The sequence below is a fragment of the Oryctolagus cuniculus genome, chromosome 4 (assembly GCF_051225735.1).
Source record: "Oryctolagus cuniculus isolate XC-2025 breed Fujian yellow rabbit chromosome 4, ASM5122573v1, whole genome shotgun sequence".
Lineage (NCBI taxonomy): Eukaryota > Metazoa > Chordata > Mammalia > Lagomorpha > Leporidae > Oryctolagus > Oryctolagus cuniculus.
Window position 1 is genome coordinate 100,121,847 of NC_142870.1, and position 22,358 is coordinate 100,144,204.

The following is a 22,358-nucleotide window of genomic DNA, read 5'->3' on the forward strand; positions in this document are numbered from 1 at the left end:
GATATAAGATGAGGTCACACAGGAGTAAGGTGGTCCCCCAATCCTATATGACTAATGTCCTTAACAGACATACCACAACTGAAGCCAAGGATTGCTGCAAACCACCAAATGGTACAAAGAGGGAAGGAGTATTCTCCACATAGATTTCAGAGACAGTATGGTCCAGAACTGTGAGACAATTATTTCTGCTGTTTTTTAAACCACCAATTTGTAGTACTTCATTAGGACAGCACTAATATAAAGGTCCTTAAATGAGATTAAAAGGTAAGCTTATTTATGATGAAAAAATGTTTTAAAATCCAGGAAGTTTTTTAAAAATCCAGTATGCATTTTTCATGAACTTTTTGAAGATTCATGGCATGTGTGGATTTCAATCTGTTTTTGCACCAAAAATAAGTTCTTCTAATTCCATTCTCCAGAAGCTGTTTGAAGTGCCTTACACATCAGCCATCTTTCCAGCCATACTGCTTTCCCTGTGTCTGCACAGACTACAAGCAGACTACTTGGAATTACTGGAACACGCACTATTCCCATCACACTTCTGCACGTGCAATTTCCTCTACCCTGCTGTCCAGCCAGTTAACCCATTCATGATGCCTTCCTGATAGTCCTGAGAATTAAGTATTTGCTTCTGAGTGACAAGATACACCTGGCTCATGACATGCTGAAGCACTCAGCATTACAGCTGTCAGCTTTTACAGGGCTAACCTGCCTAGCCCTCAGTGTGCAGGATATTTTATATTCCTACTGTCAAGCAGATAATAGGCATTTAAGTATACAATTAATGAACAAAATAAAACTCACATCATGTAAGGGTAACCAATAGCTGTCATCTAAAGAAATCTGATTAATAATAAAAAATATTACCCAAATTTAAGTAATTCTACACAAAACACACACAAAAAATCTATCTACTGAGAAAAGAATGCTTATCTGTAAAACTATACCACTGGTGAAGGCATTTGATGAAGAATATCACTAAAGAGCCAACAGAACTTACTGGGGGAGTTTTCTGAGAAAGCTCCCTATTCAACCTATCAGTGAAACTCTGTATTAGTGTGTTTCCTCCTGCCACTATCACGCTGCCATAGAGACCCTAGAATAAAAACAAGAAAAACAAATTAGTTCCAATGGTTTTCAACAGTGCTAAATAAAACCACCAATAAAACTGTTCTTTACTAATAATTTTCTTTTTTTTTTGAAAATGTTTTACTTCTTAAATTGTTTTATTTACTTGAAAGGCAAAGAGACAGGGACAGAGAGATGGAGAGAGAACTCCCATCTGCTGGCACTCCCAAATGCATGCAACAGTGAAATTTTTTTACTTCTATATACATAGACCTAGTAGTTTAGTACAGTGGTTCTCAATCTTGGCTACCCATTCAACTTGGCAAGCTTTTATTTATTTATAATTTTTATCTTTATTTGAGAGGGGAAGTGGGAGAGCAAGAGAGACATAAAGAGTGAGTTCCTATGTGTTCTTTCCACTTCCCATTTGCCTGCAATGGCTAGGACTGGGCTGGGCCAAAGCTGGGAGCTAGGAAATCAATCCAGGTCTCCCATGTGGATGGCAGGAATCCAACTATTTGAGTTATCACTGCTATCTATCAGGGTCTGAATTAGCAAGAAGATGGAATTAGGAGCTGGAGACAGGAACAGACCTTATTATTTCATTAGGGTATGCAAGCATCCTATCTGACATGTTGACCACTAGGCCAAATGTTCAACCCATCTTGGACAGCTTTTAAAATATCAACGCTGGGGCCAGCGCTGTGGCATAGAAGCTTAAGCATCCACCTGCAGGGCACAGGCACTGGTTCGAGTCTCGGCTGCTCCACTTGTGATCCGGCTCCCTGCTAATGTGCCTAGGAAAGCAGCAGAAGATGGCTGAAGTCCTTGGGCCCCTGCACCCATGTGGGAGACATGGAAGAAGCTCCTGGCTTCGGCCTGGCACAGCCATAATCATTATGGCCATCTGAGAAGTGAACTAGCAGATGGAAGATCTCTCTCCCTCTCTCTCTCCTTCTCTGTATCTCTACCATTCAAATAAACAAATTGAAAAAGATATATCAATGAGAAAAATTAAGTAAAAATCTCCAGGGATGAGATCCAGGAGAGGTTTTTGTTTATTGCTTGAAACTCCCCAGATAATTCTAATAAAGTTTAAGAATCATTCATTTAACACAATTATTCTAAAAATCCTAATTTTCTGGCAGATAGCTGATATTTAACTAGAGGAACATTTTACAATAACTTCACCCTAGAATGCTCACTTGGAAGTACTTAAAATCAGACAAGGGGCAGGTATTTTAGCCTTGCAGTTAAGATGCCTGCATCCCACTTCAGAGTATCTCAGTTCAAAGCCCAGTTCTGGCTTCCCAGTAATGTAGACCCTTGGAAGCAGTGGTGATGTCTCAGGTAGCTGGGGTTCCTGCCACCCAGTGTGGGAGACCTGGACTGAATTTCCAACTCCCAGATTCAACCCTACTCTGCCCTTCCCATTGCAGGCATTTGGGAGCAAACCAGCAGATGGAGATCTATCTTCTGCCTCTCAAATTTAAATAAATAAAAATTATACAAGAAGATTATTTTATGATCATGATGGACAATAATATACCCTGAAAATATTCCTGGCCAAAATGATCGCTATGCTTCTCTTTTGCAGGGGTGTGGATCAGAATCACACAGTATGCTTTTTCAAAAAAAAGCTGAGGCTTTCTCAAGTATAAATTTCTATTTATAAGTATATTTACTTCTAATTTGCATATATGCATAGGAAAGTTAAATGTCAATCTTCTCTTCTGGCAGCTAAGTTCCTATTTCAAAAACTCATTCCAAATGTCAAAATTACCTAAATTAAAATTTTTTTTTTAATTTATTTATTTGAAAGAGATAGTAAGAGAGAGAAGAGTAAGGAGAGTGAGAAAGAGTACTCCCATCTGCTAGTTCACTCCGCAAATGCCAAAACAGCCTGTGTTGGGCTGGGCTGAAACTAAGAGCTGAGAATTCAATCTTGGTCTCCCAGGTGAGTGGCAGGGACCCAACCACTGAGCCATCACTTGCTATCTCCCAAGGTGCACTTTAGCAGGAATTGTGGAACTGGGCATCAAACCCAGGCACTCTGATATGGGATGTGGGTGTCTCAAGGGTTAATAAGCCAAAAGCCTGCACTAAATCACCTAAATGTTGAAATAAAATGGAAAAATATCTCCTCAGCAATTAATGTTAGTTTAATTAAAAGAAAAAATTTCCACCAAAAATAGGAAGTTATCACTCTCTTGCAATAAATTTACTTCAATTTTCTTCCAAAGTGGCCTTGAACTTGCACTAAAAAATTTCAAATTTATTATCCTAGAAGCAGCACATACCCAGTTAAGTCACTAGTTGAAATAAAGAATGGTTTGCACAGTCAATCAAAAGTCTTTGGAATAACATGGTTTTCAAACATCCAATGCTATTAGCACCATGCTCAAAGCAAATTAACTCAAAGAAAATCAAGGCTGTGGGTTATAAGTTGGAACCTAGGGTTTAAGTAAGATATAATCCATCTAATAATGAATATAGTATATAAAACTTGACAAGAGTTTAAAACTTGCCGAAACAGAAAAATTTTGAACACCACCTAAAATAAACCCCATGTGAAAGCTAATTTAAAACCATACACCTTCCTGTGATGAAGGAAATGCTCCATTATCTACACTGTCCACTATAACAGCTCTTGCTATATTTATGAGGCTGGTACAACTGAAGACCTCAATTTTCAAACTTCTCTTTTTAAAGATTTATTTATTTATTTCAAAGGCAGTTACAGGGACAGAGGCAGAGAGAAAGAGAGAGAGACAGAGATTTTCTATCCACTGATTCACTCCCCATAAGGCCACAATGGCTGGAGCTGGGACGATCCAAAGCCAGGAGCCTGGAGCTTCTTCCAGGTCTCCCACATGGGTGCAGGGGCCCAAGGACTTGGGCCACCCTCCACTGCTTTCCCAGGCCACAGCAGAGAGCTGGATGGAAGTGGAGCAGCCACATTCGAACCAGCACTCATATGGGATGCCGGCACTGCAGGAGGCAGCTTTATCCACTACACAGTGCCAGCCCCTAAATTTTTCTTTTAATTCACATTGATCCATGCAGCCATTAGCCACCACATCAGACACTACAGCTCTAGAGTTTTGCATTTTTCCTTTTGTAGTACTTCATCTTTTTACATAAACAGTCCTGTTATAAAATGAACTTCAAAGTCAATGGCCAAAGCTGCCACCCTAACAGTGATTTTTGGGACATTCTGCTACCCTAAAAGACATTTTTACAGCATAATAGGAGATGGGTACTTACTGGTCTGATATCAATATCACACATTCCAACACTTGTAGTAACAACATGACTGACTCCCAACATTGTATTTCCTGATAACCCCTACAAGAAAAGAAAATAAGCAGTCACATGGAAGAACTTTGTACAGTAAAACATATCCAAAAAGTCAGTCTTATTTATACTTTATAACTATACAAGCTGTTTACATATAAAGAAAAATCTAGGCTAATTATGAAGAAACTTTCATACTTTCACATTGGAAGGGTCAAATAATCCTTCAGGAATCTTTAGCCGTTCGGCACCAAAATCACAGTTGTAGCCATTGGGGAACTCGTAATGAACGGTTGGCATCTGTGCAGCGACTCTGAAAACATATTAAACAATATTTATTACACTAAAGGCAAGAACAATCCTCTCCAAAATTATAAACTACTAAGGAATTACCAACTTATAATAAGTCAGAATGAGAATATTTTAAAAATGTTAATCAATACATTTTGGCATAACTTTATATCTTTATACCAATTAAATACATTCTATAATTTTTTATATAAGCAAATCATTTCCTCACTTATGAAGAAGCATAGTTTAAATAAAACATACTGTTCGTCATAAGTTGAATCTGACACTTGAAGTACTGAAGCCTGAAAATCCTGGATAACACACTATGGATGAAAAAAAAAACATATAAGAAGTAAGTTTGAGATATATCTTTACCATCTACACTTCTGTAACATTATATTTCAAGTACTTTTCTGAATGAAACGACTACATTTCTGGATGGGTAACTTTCAAGAATATTAAATCTCCACGAAGACTCTGAGTATCAAAAAACCCAATTCTAAACATTTACATTAGCTGTCAAATTATATAAAGTTACAACAGTTATAGAAAAATAAGAGGTAACAAGTAGAAACTCTTGTACCATATTTCCATATAACAAAATGAGTTCCCAAACATCATTTTTTCCAATAAGTTTGAATTTAGAAATAAGCTTTTGGGACTGGCGCTGTGGCACAGAGGGTTAAGCCACAGCCTGCTGTGCTGACATTCCGTATGGGCACTGGTTCCAGAGCCAGCTGCTTCACTTCTGATCTGGCTCCCTGCTAATGCGCCTGGGAAAATAGGGGAAGATGACCCAAGTGCTTGGGTCCAGCACCCCCATGCTGGCTCCTGGCTTCAGCTCAACACAGCCTCTGGCTATTGCAGCCATTTAGGGAGTGAACCCATGGATGGAAGATCTCTCCATCTCTCCTTCTCTCTTTGTGTAACTCTACCATTCCAATAAGTGAATAAATCTTTAAAAAATAAGTAGGATTTCATTACTTAATTGTACATACATATACATACAGAATTATATCTTATGCAACTTTTAATAATTACACATAGTATGAAGCAGTTTAAAAATTTGTTGTGAGGGCCAGTGCTGTGGTACAGTGGGTTCAAGCTCTGGCTGGAAGCACCGGCATCACATATGGGCGCCGGTTCTAGTCCTGGCTGCTCCTCTTCCAATCCAGCTCTCTGCTATGGCCTGGGATAGCAGTAGAAGATGGCTCAAGTCCTTGGGCCCCTGAATCCGCATGGGAGACCTGGAAGAAGCTCCTGGCTCCTGGCTTCAGATCGGCGCAGCTCCAGCCGTTGTGGCCATGTGGGGAGTGACCCAATGGATGGAAGACCCCTCTCTCTCTCTGCCTCTCCTCTCTCTCTGTGTAACTCTTTCAAATAAATAAATCTTTAAAAAATATTAAAAAAATAAAAATTTATTGTGAAATACATGAATTCTGGGTTGCTAAGGAAAAGTATCTAAAGAAAATTATTGATCATGCAATCTATCCTGTACTAATACTTGAAAAAAATATGATACAAAAAACTCAGATATCATTCTCAGTGGAAAACATGTCTTACAAAAAAACTATAGTGGATTTAAACATTTTTATTTATTTATTTTTAAGATTTTATTTATTTACATGAGCGGTAGAGTATACAGGCAGAGAGGGAGACAGAAAGGTTTTCCTTCCTCTGGTTCACTCCTGAAATGGCCAACAACGGCAGGAGCTGGGCCAATCCAAAGCCAGGAGCTTCTTCCAGGTCTCCCACATGGGTGCAGGGACCCAAGGACTTGTGCTTGGGAAAGCAGCAGAGGATGGCCCATTAGCAGGGAGCTGGATTGAAAGTGGAACAGCCAGAACTTGAATCGGCACCCACATGAGATGCCCACTGCAGGTGGAGGTTTTAACCTGCTGTGCCATACCATCAGCCCGGAGAAACTGTTTTACTAACGTCTCTCCTGTCAGCAAGACACATGTTCAGAGAATTTTAGTAAAGAGAAGCTTCCATCAGTTCTTTGATAAGAACAGTAACACACACTTTTGATATGGCTGACTACTGTTGGGAAACAACATAACTGAGTCATACTGGCAGCTTATAGTTTGAACATGACTGGCTTCCAAATCATGCAGATGTTTAAACTGCAAAAATTGTAAGTTAATGGCAGTAAGGGTAGAAACAATCCAATTATGGAATTCAGGAGCTAGGCCTAGTGGGAGGGAGAACCTTAGATCATTGAGGGCTTGCCTTCAGAAAGCAGTTCTGGGGAGGCTAGTTATATAAGCCTGAGTTGGGCCTAGCTCAACACTCTGCTTCCTGGCTCTCCATGTGATCATTCCTCCACAAACCCTCTGCCATTGCCACCCACCACCCTTTCCAGAAGGCTGAAGCAATGGGGCCTAACTGACCTTAGACTGTGAACTTCCAAAACCATAAGCCAAAATAAACCTCTGTTCTTCATGAGTAGCCAGTGTTTACTAAAATTAAAACCATTTTCTTAGACAAAATATGTGAAGAATAACATAATGCTTCCTTCTACCCTACAACCAAAATTCCCTCCAGGTCTCAACATATTAATTTGTATGAAAATGTAGTAGTTTGTAGAGATGTTTCAAAAATATGAAAGTACACCCCCATCTCTGAAAAACTATTACTTTTGTTTGTAACTATCATTAAAATATTTTTTAAAAGATTTTATTTATTTATTTGACAGGTAGAGTTACAGACAGTGAGAGAGACAGAGAGAAAGGTCTTCCTTCCATTGGTTTACTCCTCAAATGGCCACAACTGTTGGCGCTGTGCCAATCCGAAGCCAGGAGCCTCCTCCTGGGCCATCCTCTACTGCTTTCCCAGGCCACAGCAGAGCTGGACTCAAAGAGGAACAACCGGGACAATAACCAACACCCATAGGGGATGCCGGCACCGAAGGCGGAGGATTCACCTAGTGTGCCACTGCACCGGCCCCATCATTAAAAATATAATGTGCCCATATTCTACTCAAGGATTTCAGCTTGTAACACTTTTATAAAGAAATTTAACATTACTTACATTACACATGTAATTGTGCCATGACCTTGTAACCTGTGGCAACTTCTCTTTTCTTTTCCAGTTTGCTGGAGATCCTTCACGAACAGCTTCCTGGGAATACCAAGATGTGCTAGGTTAACAGAGTTCACAACACAGGGATGGGGAGCTGGAGATAAATTCCACAATTATTACTTACTTTTGATGCAATCATATATGGAGGAATCAATTCTATATTCATTTCCTGGAAGAGTTCTCTGCACTGCATAGTAATAAAGTCTCCAGCAAGAGGAGATTTCACAATGCCTGTGAGATCGAAGAGGTATTAAGTACTAACTCCTTGGGAAAAACTTCCTCTGTATGTTTCTACATGAACAATTTTTTTTCAAGTAGAATTAACTGAACTATTCTTTAAAGTATACATAAATGGGACCAACTTTGTGGTTCAGTGGTTAAGCTGCTGCCTGAGACACCAGCAGCCCATATCACAGTGCTGGTTCAAATCTCAGCTGCTCCACTTCCAATCCAGCTTCCTGCTAATGCACCTGGGAAAGCAGCGTTTGATGTCTCAAGTACCTGGAAACCTGCCACTCATATAGGACACCTGGATAAAGTTCCAGGCTCCTCCCTTTGGCTTGGCCCAGCCCCAGCTGTTGTCTTTTTGGGAGTTAACTAGTGGATGGAAGATCTGTCTCCCCCCACCTGTCACTCTGAATTTCAAATAAATATAAATAAATAAATCTTTAAAGTATACATAAAGCTATGCAACAGTTTCAAATATATATACTGAAGACTTTTTAAAGCTCATATAAAAAAGACATTATATGGAAACTGACATACTTTAATATTCATTAGTGCCCTCCTGACATCTAAAATCTTCTGAACGTACCCAGTTAAACATATTTACCTTGCTGAAGGACATAGCCATCGTGCACTGGAATTGCAGTGGTATGAGTGGCTCCACTGTCCAAAATCAGACCAGTAGATCGACCATTAGCAAATCTAGTTTAAAGTATTAAGGAAAAGAAAGTATCAAAGTTCCTAAGGACAAGGCTTGTATTTCAGAAGCCATTTTTAAAACATGTATTACAGTTTAACATATGTTCAAGTAAATCTAGGAATAAAATCTAGTATCAAATAATAGCTCCAGCTTAAAAACAAATGACAGGCGGCAATACTTCTAGAATGATGGTGGGAGGAACTCAGGGAAATCTTTCTCCCAGACATCTATCAAGCTTGCAAAAATGAATACAATCATCCAAAATCTCTTGAGTTTGATAAAAGAGCTTAAACAAATTGAAAAGCATTTCTTTAACAAAATGTATAGCAACTTGGTAAGAACGAGTAGGATGTGTGATATTTGAGCCAGGGACTACACCCATTCTTAAGTAGCACTGAGGAATCATTTCAGTAGTTTGGCAGTTGAGTGGCAATTCCCACTTCTTCCAACTCACTGGGGTAGAAGAGCTACTCCAGGTGTATTGGATATCCAGTGAATACGACAAGATCCCATTTCTACAGCTGTGTTGCTGAAGGCCTATATCACATGAACACCCTAAACTCATGTTTAGGACCAGGGGCATTCATTTCTTCAAGTACTTATTGAATAATTATTATGTGCCTATTTAGTCTGTTGCACAGATTCCTTAAGCACAGAGTACACATAAAGGTGAACAGAAACTGTCTGCCCTGAAGGATATCTCATTTAGTCAAACAGATCACTAAAGTTGTAAAATGTCTAGAATACCCTGGGGCAGGGGGTATAAAGGAGGGACCACCTAAGCTATTCCTGGGACATCCAACTGTAAACTGGGGATGACACGGGTGAGAATAGGAGCCCATGGGAGAAGAGTCAAGAGAGTACTTGCACTTTTGCTAAAGCCATCTCAGAGATACAGCACTACATAAAAGTGTTAGATAACTGTTAACACAGTGATTCTCAAATGTATACAAAAACTTACTTGAATATGATAGCAAGCCAGGGAGGTATACAGGTTATATGAGTAAAACATTAGTCTCATGTTTCAGGACCACACTTCTGTAAACAGTGGATCCTTAAGTGCAGAGCTCTTTCTTCTACTTCAAATGACTGTATCCTATTATCTTTATAAAGGACTGTCAAGCTATTATATTCTTCCTCTGAACTATCACAATTACTATACAAAAAATTCAGATTAATCAAGTACTTCTTTAAGAATTTTGCCAATGTTTTGAAGTACTATTTAAATCTGTTACAGTACTTAGCTTTTAAGAAGAATATTTAAATTACAAATTCTTTGCATTCAAGACATAATATTTCCTTATCTTTAAAGTGTTTGCAGTAACTTTCTGATGAGTGCTTAAATCTCAAATGAATTTATAGCCAAATTCCAATTTTGTTTGATACTAGAAGTGAGAGAGGAAATGGCAATCTTTGCATTCATTTTAGCTAATATGCTAAAACACTGTTGTACAGCCACACTCCCTTTATTAAAAAACACACACACACACACAAGTTGACAAATATGATCTCAGGGCCGGCGCTGTGGCACAGCGAGTTAACGCCCTGGCCTGAAGTGCCAGCATCTCATATGGGCACCGGTTCAAGACCTGGCTACTCTACTTCCAATCCAGCTCTCTGCTATGGCCTGGGATAGCAGTAGAAGATGGCTCAAGTCCTTGGGCCCCTGCACCCATGTGGGAGATCTGGAAGAAGCTCCTGGCTCCTGGCTTCGGATCGGCGCAGCTCCAGCCATTTCGGCCAATTGAGGAATGAACAATTGGATGGAAGACTTCTCTCTCTGCCTCTCCTCTCTCTGTGTAACTCTGACTTTCAAATAAATAAATAAATCTTTAAAAAAAAAAAGCAAATATGATCTGAATGTCACTTTCCTATTTTCTTCTCACATCTTCTGGTATATCATCAGTTTCAATATGAGTCAGACAGCTAAAAAGGAAAGGTATAGAGAAAAAAGCAACTTCCGAATGAGTGAGAATTGGCTCACGTCTTCTGCCAGGACTGTCTTGTATCTTTGGCAGCAGCATATATTCTTCTAGAGAAAAGCTGAGTACTACTCTTTCAAGGATACGCTGTCAGAACTGCAGTTTTACAAAGGAAGAATGCAGGAATGTTGTAGTGTTCAAACATTAACTCTGTTAATTTCTCTCTCTTTGCTCTAGTATTCCACTGAAAAAAAATAAAGAAATGCAAATTACTTATTAAGAATTAAAATGCTGACTTACCTCAAGCTACATTATAGTACTATGTTAGCAAAAATTTAAAAACAATGAAGCATAGTAAATGACCTTTTATAATATCTACATTTGTTGTAAACAAGTATGACAAATCAGATATAAATTAAATTTATTATAATTAGTAAAACTACTATGAATTCCAGAAAGTATAAGCTTTTCAAAAATACAAGGAAATCAGGATTCTCAGAAACAAAGTATTATTAAATCTTAAGAGCATATCTGGTAATCAAAATAAAATATTAATTTTAAAACACCAAACTCTCCCTTTTATAGTTGGTGCTCCCAAAGAAACTATAATTAGAAACAGCAACAAGATATTGATCATGGGGCTGGCGCTGTGGCTCAATAGGCTAATCATCCGCCTTGCGGTGCCGGAACACAGGGTTCTAGTCCCGGTTGGGGCGCCAGATTCTGTCCCGGTTGCCCCTCTTCCAGGCCAGCTCTCTGCTGTGGCCAGGGAGTGCAGTGGAGGATGGCCCAAGTGCTTGGGCCCTGCACCCCATGGGAGACCAGGAGAAGCACCTGGCTCCTGGCTTCGGATCAGTGCAATGCACTGGCCGCAGCGCGCCAGCCGCGGCAGCCATTGGAGGGTGAATCAACGGCAAAGGAAGACCTTTCTGTCTCTCCCTCTCACTGTCCACTCTGCCTGTCAAAAAAAAAAAAAAAAAAAAAGATATTGATCATGCTGGTTATTATGCTAGCCTTCTGGGCCCTTTCTGGCTAGGTACTAAATGTATTTCACAAGAGACTTCATAGAAACAGTCGGCCCTTGTTAAGCATCTGACTTCTTGGAGCTTGAGTATAAAAGCAGATTTACAATGACCTTGGGGCATAATCCAGAATGGGAGGCAGTTCAAGAAAATAAATTTTAAATCCATGGAAATGTAGATAACCACTAGGACCCATTATTGTGTATTATAGTTCTCTGAATCTTTTACTGAAATAATGAAAGTTATGATAGTAGTTAGAAATTAATTCCCCCTTCCCTAATTTTCAAACTCAAAATATAACTTTTTAAACTTCTTTGTGGAAAAAGGCAAATATTCTTCAAATGAGCTGAAAACTAAAGGAAAAAAGAACAACTAAAGAAACACGGAAGTGTTTGTCTCACCGGAGCTTCTGACATGAGAACAGGATGCAGGCTGGCTTCTGATTTGACATGCATTTTATAGGTATGGTCCAAAATAGCCTGGAAACTATCCCAGTCTTCAACTAGAATATAAGAGCAAGAGCTTGAAAACAAATGCTTGGCTGAAGATGAATAAAGTATCTTTTGAGAGTGATTCTTTGACTTAGCAATTAATATTTTAATAAATATAATCCACTTTTTTAAAGATTTACTTTTATTTATTTGAAAGTCAGAGTTACAGAGACAGAAGGAGAGGCAGAGAGGTCTTCCTTCTTCCAGTTCACTCCCCAGATGGCCGCATCGGCTGTGGCTGGACCAAGCCGAAGCAAGTAGCTTCTTCTGGGTCTCTCCTGTGGGTACAGGGGCCTGAGAACTTAGGCCATCAGCAGGGAGCTGGAGTGGAGGTGGAGCAACCAGGACTTCATTTCTCATTTGGGCTTTCATCTCCCTTACTGACTTTCCCGTCTCTAGTCTAGTGTCTCCCTCTAATTTAGCCTAAATATCACTCAGAATAATCTTCCCAACTGGCAAACATGAGCATATCACATTTCTGGGTTACCCTTCTAGGGTTACCCTTCAGTTACTGGCTTAATGGACCCTTGTGATGGTTTACAAGAAATTAAAAGAGAGAGATTATTTGAAAGACAAAGTAAAAGAGGAAGAGACAGAGACCTTCCATCTACTGGTTCATTTCCTCAAATAATCTGCAACAGATAACATGCTAAAGCCAAGAGCCAAGAGCCAAGAGCTCCATCCAGGTTTCCCATGTGGGTGGCAGAAACCCAAGTATTAGCCTTCAACCACTGCTCCCCAGGTGCATTAGCAAGAAGCTGGATCAGAAGCACTGTGGCACAGATTAATCCTCCACCTGCGGCACCGGCATGCCATGTGGGCACCAGTTCTAGTCCCGGCTGCCCCTCTTCCAATCCAGCTCTCTGCTGTGCCCTGGGAAAGCAGTGGAGGATGGCACATGCATTTGGGCCCCTGCACCCACATGGGAGACCGGGAGGAAGCGCCCAGCTCCTGGCTTCAGATCAGCACAGCTCCAAGTCATTGTGGCCATCTGGGGAGTGAACCAATAGAAGGAAGGCCTTTCTCTCTCTCTCTCTCTCCCTCTCACTGTCTGTAACTCTACCTCTCAAATAAATAAAATCTTTAAAAAAAAAAAAAAGTGGAGTAGCCAGGACTTGAAGCAGGCTCTCCATATTGGAATTCAGGCATCCCTTAACTCGCTGCACACAACTTTCACCTCTCCAAGTCCTTCTGTGATTCTTCTCTGCCTACCTTTCCTGCTATTGACCACAGCGCTCTCAATATTACAGTCATACTTAACTGTTTAACATTTCTTAACAGTTTGTTTCACAACTTCATTTGTGATGGTTCCTCTGCTTTATCCAATCTCATCAGCTAGGCTAATTCTTATTCACTGATCAAGATTCAGCATAAGTTACAAGTTACAGCACAGTTACAAGTTATCCCTGACTCCCCAGTGATACAAAGTTAGATTCCTCTCCTTTGCTCCCATTTCATAATGAACATAACTATATTACAGCACTTATCCTGTGGGAACTATATTTGTATGTTTACAACTGTATCACCTCCCAAGTAAGAGTTTATTGAGGAAAAGGAACATTTGTTATGCATCTTTGTTTTCCATATCTAGAACATCATTTTATAGAATACTCTAAATACTTCCTCCACAAAAGACTATGTTCAACTTACAAGAAGCCACTCCTCTAAGTCTAGAATGTTTCCTGTACTTTCTGACCAAATCCATGAAAAAAATATCATACCCATCCCATTTTTTAGTGGTGAAATGGCCTCCATATTCTCCCTGGGAACACGTAGGGCATTGGTATCTATGTAGTAGGTGGGCCCGCCTTGTTTGCCTTTATCACCGTCTATTTCCATCAATGTGCTTCCATCATCTCTTTCCATCACCATACCAATAGCCGTTGGGAAATCCACCTGTAAGGGCCAAAAACATGATATGCAAGTTTCACCAGCTTTTATCAAGGAGCCAAGTTTTTTTTCAGCTAATGTCTTTAACCATTTTGTGTTGAATCAAATATCTTCATAAATTTAATGCTACACAAATGGCCCTTATACAAATACTCATTTGACTCTAATATTACATTACCTTGGGGCAATCTTCACCAGCATAACCAGCTCTCACAGTATAGGACCCAATGTCAAAAACAAGTGCGCCAACTTCATCTGAGAAGATTAAAAATAATTAACATTAACAACTTACACGTATCATGAAAATTAAAGGAATACTTAATGAGCTTAAAGGGAGAATATATGTAAAAGCTCTATGAAAAATTACAATAGTATTAGTTTGAACCTAGTTTTAAATGCATCTCAAAGATTCATTTACTTAAAATATAACAATTTATACGTTGTGTATTAGCAGAGGTTCAAAGAGAAGGAACTGCTACCAGAACCTGGTGAAAAGGTTCTAGAAGATGGGCTAACCTGTCAGCAGCTGTGAGCATCAGTTGCGGGCTGCAGTTACTTCTGAACACAAAAGGGGGTCTCATTAATAATTACTACTCTACCACTGGCTACATCCACGGAAAAGCCAAAGGCCAAGAGGGCTCAATGACCTGGACTCTAAGTGTCAGTCTTCACAGAGGCGAAATGGTGGAAAGTAGAGATAGTGGCCCAAAGGGAAGGAGTGAAGTTCATGTAAGTATCAATTTATCATAAATTAACAGAAATTGTACTTCATGTAATCAGGAAACTCCAGGAAAAATAGGGACTTGGAGAATAAAGAGTTTAATGTAATAGCCAAAAAAAATCATCAAAATGAAAGTATTATCAAAGTCTGCATATTTCAAAGATTATTAGGAGATAAAGTTTAATGCTGAAGAAGAAAGCTGGCAACTATTTGTCCATTTCCAAATTCAGAGAAAAGCTTCTAATTATACTTTTAAAATACTTCATCCAAAATAGGACTCCTAAAACAAAGCACCTTGGTTTTCAGGTCCTGACTTTTCAAAGGATTCAAGTATTTAAAAATAATAAATATTATTTACCTCATTAAATTGGCAAAAATTATTAAGTCTGGTAAGACCCAGTACTATCAAGGACTCAAGGGAAACAGGAGCTCTTACACATTTGCTAGTATAAGCTATAAACTGGTAAAACACTATATGTTATTAAGTTATATCCACTAAAGTTAAGAAACTACATACTTAGTGGTTATACTTAAATCTATTTGAGGGGCCGGTGCTGTGGGACAGCAGGTTAAAGCCCCAGCCTGCAGCACAGGCATCCCATAAGGGCAGCAGTTTGAGTCTCAACTGCTCCTCTTCCATGCTCTCTGCTATGGCCTGGGATAGCAGCAGCAGATGGCCCAAGTCCTTGGGCCCCTGCACCTATGTGGGAGACCCAGAAGCTCCTGGCTCCTGATCAGCTCAGCTCTAGCTGTTGCAGTCATTTGAGGAGTGAACCAATAGAATGGAAGATATCTCTCTATCTCGCTCTGTAACTCTTTCAAATAAAATAATTCTTTTAAAAAAAAGTGTTCCAGGGTGAGTGTTAAAAAAAAATCTGAGAAACTGTCACATGTCACAAGAACAGACACAAGAATGTTCTCTAGCTATGTGAACTTGGGCAATTTATTAACCTCTGTGACTCAGTTTACTAATTTTTTTTTAAAGATTTATTTATTTGAAAGTCAGAGTTAAACAGAGAGAGGAGAGGCAGAGAGAGGCAGAGAGAGGCAGAGAGAGAGAGGTCTTCCATTTGCTGGTTCACTCCCCAATTGGCCACAATGGCCGGAGCTGCGCTGATCCAAAGCCAGGAGCCAGGAGCCTCTTCCAGGTCTCCCATGTGGGTACAGGGGCTCAAGGACTTGGGCCATCTTCCACTGCTTTCTCAGGCCATAGCAGAGAGCTGGATCGAAAGTGGAGCAGCCGGGTCTTGAACCGGTGCCCATATGGGATGCTGGCACTTCAGGCCAGGGCGTCAACCCGCTGCACCACAGCGCCGGCCCCAGTTTACTAATTTATAAAATGTGTATAATATTTCCTATCTCATAAGAGTCTGCAATCACTAAATGTGTTAAATGGTTTAATGTATATAGGCACATAGAATAGTACCTGACACACAGTGTTACCCGCTACTATGATTATGATTGTCACACTGCTGGCACAGGAAAAGGCAGAAATAATCTAATAGTCTCTCAATAGGGAAACAGACAACCTATAGTTTACTCACAGTGGTTTACTATATATACAGTAGTTAGAACAAATGGTCTAGATCTACATCTATCAACATGGATCAATTTCAAAAGAATTATAAAGGCTAATTACACACACACACATTCTTTAATTCATTATGGCTATGTTCACATGAAGAGAAAGTATCAAAATATGCATGAGATCTGGAAACTTCAGTTTTAGGGCTTATTTCTAAGAAGGGAGAGAAAGGGAGATCTGCCCCAATATCTTATTTCTTAAAATATCACAGGCAAAATATGGCAAAATATAACATCTATTTAATCTCAGTGCTAAGCACAAAATTATTAGGTACACACACATATATATTTAGATTTTTAGTACACTGGACATATTTTAAAATTTAATTCAAAATAAGGAGAATACAATAATTATTTTGCAAATATTCAGTTGAGACAGTAGCTTTGCAAAATATTTTTTTGTTTAACAAGAGGACATTTATTCTAACTTCTAATTTGAAAAGAAGTTTATGCATATGTTAGATTTCCCAAGGTAATTAACCATTATGTATAAAATTCTCTGCTGACAATTATTTTATCTTATAATTATCATGTTATCCAAAACAAGGAGTTCTTAAAAGAGTTCTTCATGGGTTTTCACCACATCACCTAAACTCAAGTACAAACAGTAAAGTATAGCAAGAACATGAGTGGATGAGCTTTAACACCCTGATTAACCAGAATGCTGGGTGAAGAAAAATCCAAAGTAAATTAACTAATTGCCTGGTTCACCCAAAATTTGAATACATGCTCAAGGGTGCAGCTTTTGTTCTGCACAAAGGACCATTTTGACAGTGTAAGAACTGAATTGTGTCTCCTTAAAGTCATATGCTAAAGTCCTAATCCCCAGTATTTCAGAATAACTGATAAATTCTTTGAAAAATACAGTTCAAAGGAGATCATTAGGGTGGGCCCTAATTGAGTATGACCGGAAATTTGAAAGATGTGTACAGAGAGAAGATGACACAGATGTGTGTGAGGAGGAGGCAGTCATCTACAAACGAAGGAGAAGCCACAGAAGAACTCACCTTTGCTTGCACTCTGATCTCAGACTCCAGCTTTCAGAATTGTGGGAAAATAAACTGTGTAAGCCACAGTGTAGTACTTTGTTATGGCAGTCTTAGCAAACTAACACAGAAAGAAAGCATAGGAAACAAATTCCTTCTTACGATGTTCTTAGACTATAAAAAGACACAATTATAAACAGTTCCATCAATGCACACTCAGGGTCAGGAACCTCATGACGGAAACACTCTTCCCTTATTTACCCTTTTCTGGGTAATCTACTCCTGCAACTTCTACCTAAATACTGATAATTCCAATGTCAAATATCTCTCATTCTCTAACCAGTGTTAGAGATTCATAAGCAGAACGTTCTACTGTATATTAACATCAATTCCACATAAGGTCTCCTGTGGCCTCAGATTCAACAGTTTTTTCCACCTGCCTAATGTAATCTCAGCACTGCCTAAGTTTGTGACCCAAGGAACCACAGGCAAAAACCTGAGAGCTGTTATGAACATCTTCATCTTTCAAGTTCTGCCAAATATTCTGCTAAATATTACTCAGATGGCCTCCTCTTTAATGCCATTGCTGCTGCCTTCAATCAAGCTCTAATCTCAACGGGGAACTTCAATTCCCAACAGGTTTAATGCTTCCATCTTTTTCTCAACTCATATTTCAAACTGCTGCACTCTTATCTTCCAGAAGCATAATTGATGATATTGGTACATAAGTCCTTCACTGAAAACAGGGGGGAAGGGACATGGCTTTGGCCTAGTGGCTGACCTAAGTCTCCCAAGTCAGAGTGTCTGTATTTCAGTCCTGGCTTCAGCCCCAGCTCTGGATTCCAGTTTACCGCTCATGTGAACCTTATAAGGCGCAAGTGATGGCTCAGGTAATTGGGCTCCTGCCACCCATTTGGGAGACATGGATTGAGTCTCTGGCTCCTCGTTCTGACCTGACTTGTCCCAGCCGTTATGGGCATTTGGAGAGTGAATCAGTGGATGGGAATCTTCTCTCTCACTCCTTGTTTCTCTATTCCTGTCTCTCAGACTCTCAATGTTTTGTTGTTGTTGTTTTAAAGAAGGGGGTGAATAATTTAGTAGTTCTTGTCACCTACAAAACGACATTCAAGTGGTTCCACCCAGCTGATTTCAAAGCCTCAATTGCTTAAATTTAGGAGAAAATAAACAACTAAAAATCAATGAAATATGGAGTCTAACTGACACACCTTTCAAAACTGAGCTTCTTCAAAGCACAGCCTATACCTAGCACATACCAAGCACTCAAAAAAATTTGTTTTGTGAAATGAAAAAAATCTAATAAATCAGTTAATTTTCCTAATTTGTATATCAAACTGGATACAGTGGAATTTTGAGTAGGGATCTTAGTTCTTGGGATTTTGTAATAGTTAATTTTAGTTTCAAGGATGGAAGACACATCTAATTCTTGTACCATGTTCTGTTTAAAAAAAAAAATCAAGCACCAATATTAGAGTGGTAAAGGAAGACCAGTGACTTGATAGCTTAACCACAGAGGCATAGATGCTTAAAACCTAGGATGCAATGTTCAGCTCAAGGGTGGATCCCTTTTCTACTAAAAGAATAATGGAGGGGGGCAGTTTGTAGTTCTTGAGGATTCTGTTTTGCCCCAGAGTAAATGGCTTCCAAGTTTAGGAGGTGATGTAATTCTCTGAGAAAACAAAAACAGAATAGCAATTTTCTAGCCTGGTCTTTAAACATTCTAATGTGATCTTGAAGGCAAATGGCTTTGGGAAGAGGTGGGGAGGTAGTTTTATTTTTGTTTGGATCAGAGTGCCCCATGATTGGTGGCCAACTCACAAGGAAGACAACTTTGAGAAATTCTTAAGGTTAGAGATTGGCGGGGTAGGGGGGATGGAGAGAGATGGATAGTACAAGAGTGATGAAACTAACAATTTATCAAAGTTGGTCTGGTAGTACACATTTATTTTTGTTATGCAAAGGAGTTTAAAGTAGAGAAGTGCCATGGAAGATAATTGCAAGAGCAATAAGAAGGCCCAGAAACTACTTAGAAAGGATGGAAATCCAGATGAATCATGCATTATACCTAAAGCTGAAGGTCAGTTTTAGATTTGCTTGGAAATAATTATTAGAATTAGAGGCAAGCATAAATTTTAAAATTTATAAAGGGGGCCAGCACGGTGGTGCAGCGGGTTAACACCTTGTCCTGAAGCGCCGGCATCCCATATGGGTGCCGGTTCGAGACGCGGCTGCTCCACTTCCTATCCAGCTCTCTGCTATGGCCTGAGAAAGCAGTAGAAGATGGCCCAAGTCCTTGGGCCCCTGCACCCATGTCAGAAACCTGGAAGAAGCTCCTGCTTTCCCAGGCCACAGCAGAGAGCTGGATCAGAAATGGAGCAGCCAGGACTCGAACCGGCACCCACATGGGATGCCGGCACTGCAGGCGGTGGCTTTACTCACTATGCCACAGCACCGGCCCAATTACTCAACATTTTTAAGTGAATGGTTTGGTTGCTTTTAACACTAAATTCCTTGGAAAAATATGATCCACTATAAACACAAAATCATACTTACTTTTGTGAATTCTAAGTACTTTCTACATGAAAGACTTTAAAACATCAGAGTACTTCAAAAAGTTCATGGAAAATGAATTAAAAACTAAGTATTTTGGTGCAAAAATTTTTGAAATCCATGTTTTTTCATAAGCTTTCTTGATTAAATTCCAAAAATGTTCACACTAAAATAAACATTCAACTCCATTTTCCATAAACTTTCTGAATAATCCTTACACTCCTCTGAATAAGCTAGCAAGAAGTGGTTTTATTCTGAACACCTAAGTCATACATGGTAATACTATGGTTGTATAACTGAAACATGACACACAGAGAAATAACCAAAGAAATGGCTTTTTTAAAGGAGTAGGGAAGGGCTTGGCTGAAATGCCCTTTATTTCAGAGATTTTTGCTCTCAACTCCCTAGATAATTATGACTTTGGGCTGATTTTTAACCTTTCCTATCTTTACATCATTTTCTTCAGTAACACAGGGATAATAATACCATCTTACATGGTGGTTGTAGATTATAGGAGTTACTGCATGGATTAAAAATAATGCACATAAAACCTTTGGAATACTCTTGGTCTCCAGTACGCACCTAATAAATGCTAGCTGCTAGCATTAGTATTATCCCATTCCTACCAGTCATACTAAACAATGCCTTGTAAGGAATACTGGACAGCCTCCGGATCCTTGATTCAATGAACCTGGAGCTCCTAAGAGTCTAGACTCAGTTTCTCTGGAGTCAAGACTGAATCTTCAGATGGGGAAGAGGTGAATTAACAAGATCCAAAGTAAAAATAAGAAAATCAAGGACACAAAATAGGAAGGAGGAGGCAACAGGATCAGCATGCTGCCTCAGAGAAGACTCTGAAACTACACCACCAAAAATACTAAGAACTTAGAAAAGTTACCTATCCCTTTACCTGCGGAATGCCATCCTCTTCAGAAAGAGAATCCTTACTAAAACAGTAGCAGTAGCAAGCACATAGTCCCTCAGTGTTTGCAGGGGATTGGTTACAGGACCCTACCCCCATACACCAAAATCCTTGGATACTCAAGTCGGCTATATAAACCGATGTAGCATTTGCCTATAACCTGTGGCACAGACTACTGGATACTTTAAGTAGGTGTTCTCTATGTTACTTATAATCCCTAGTACAATGTAAACACTATGTAAACAGCTGTTACACTTTAGGGAATAACAAGAAACAAAATCTGCACATGTTCAATACAGATGCAATTTTTTCTGAATACTTCTGGTCCACAGTTAGTGGGATCCACAGATGTGGAGCCCACAGTTACTCAAGGCTGACTGTATTTCGGATTTGTCTTTTGGGTCTCTAACTCAAACACACCCCAAAATGTGAATCCAACAGTGAGTGCTCCAATTGTCTGGGGCATCTTTCAAAAATGGAAGCCCTGACTCTGTAGAACGGAGGGTGGGCCTTGAGATTCTTTCTAAACAGCTTGCAGGTGATGCTGATATTGCCGCTCCACGGACTTCAATTGGAGCAGCAGGTGTAGCTTCATGTCGGTCCATCTTGGCAGCCACCCTCGTTGGCTAAGGAATTCCCATCCCACGAGCGAGCGGCGCAAAGTCGGGGAAAGTAAACTGCCCAAGGCCAAGGCGCTGAGAAGTTTGACGATGCCCACAGCCCGTGGTAATCTTTGTACCACAACACAGTCTACTCAAGAAAAGCCAGAGAACAGACGCCCGGGACCTCAGGCAAAGCTTCCGGGAGTCCTTAAATTGCATGTGTCTCTAGATTCATCCCAACCAGGCCCTCCCACGAGTAACTCCGCAGACTCCACGGTCAAGAATGGGCAGGAGCTGCTGAGGAACGTGAGGCAGCGCGAGCGCAGGGCGCAGACCGAGGCGGCCGCCCCCTCTCCCCTCGGTCCACCTCTCGCGGCCGCTCTGCCTTCTATGGGACGTTGCGGACACCCTCCGTCCGCGCTCGCCAACTGCTGGGGGCCTCCCAGGTTAAACGCAGACGCAAGCCCCACACGGGCGAATTTTGCAGACACACGCGGGGCTGCCACCCCGAGGCGAGACACTCCAGCCGGGGCGCCGCGGGCCGGCCCGCTGGAAGCAGCACGCGCGACCCCAAAAGCCCAGCTCCTCCGGCGCCCGAGGCGCACGCTGAGCCGGGTGGGCTCCGGGGGCGGGCAGAGCGCGGGGCGGGGATGGGGCGGGGAGGCCGGGGTCCCGAGAGGGGGAGACCGGAAGGGACCGCCGGGTAGGGGAGGGCTGGGGGCGGCGGTTACAAACCCCACACGCCAAAAAGGCGCGCTCTCTGGCCGGGCCGCCTTCACTCACCTCCCCCGTACACGCCGCCGCTCATGGCTGCCGTCGGCTTGATTCCTGGGCGAAAAGGTGCCGGGCGAAGTGACTACAGCGGCCGCCACACGCGCTGGCCCCCGACCCCCTTAACTTCCACCGCCACCCCCCTCCGGCAACAAAGCGGCGTCCACACACCCGAGAGCTCAGCCACACTTGCTGGCTCCCCTTAGCAGCCAAT

At 40.7% G+C, this 22,358-nt stretch overlaps 1 protein-coding gene across 1 annotated transcript in view; it reads right to left on the reverse strand.

Moving 5' to 3' along the window:
- The window catches only part of ACTL6A (actin like 6A), a 25,461-nt gene extending 3,148 nt beyond the window's left edge, over nt 1-22,313 (reverse strand). The window contains exons 1-12 of the mRNA XM_002716442.6: nt 22,157-22,313; nt 14,169-14,245; nt 13,822-13,996; nt 12,011-12,111; nt 10,734-10,831; nt 8,573-8,667; nt 7,865-7,971; nt 7,690-7,779; nt 4,918-4,979; nt 4,564-4,678; nt 4,336-4,416; nt 1,001-1,096 (exon numbers count right to left, since the gene is read on the reverse strand). Of these exons, the coding sequence (XP_002716488.1) occupies nt 1,001-1,096; nt 4,336-4,416; nt 4,564-4,678; nt 4,918-4,979; nt 7,690-7,779; nt 7,865-7,971; nt 8,573-8,667; nt 10,734-10,831; nt 12,011-12,111; nt 13,822-13,996; nt 14,169-14,245; nt 22,157-22,181 (1,122 nt within the window). The 5' untranslated portion in view covers nt 22,182-22,313. The remainder of the gene's footprint in view (nt 1-1,000; nt 1,097-4,335; nt 4,417-4,563; nt 4,679-4,917; nt 4,980-7,689; nt 7,780-7,864; nt 7,972-8,572; nt 8,668-10,733; nt 10,832-12,010; nt 12,112-13,821; nt 13,997-14,168; nt 14,246-22,156) is intronic.
- Nucleotides 22,314-22,358: the final 45 nt, after the last annotated feature.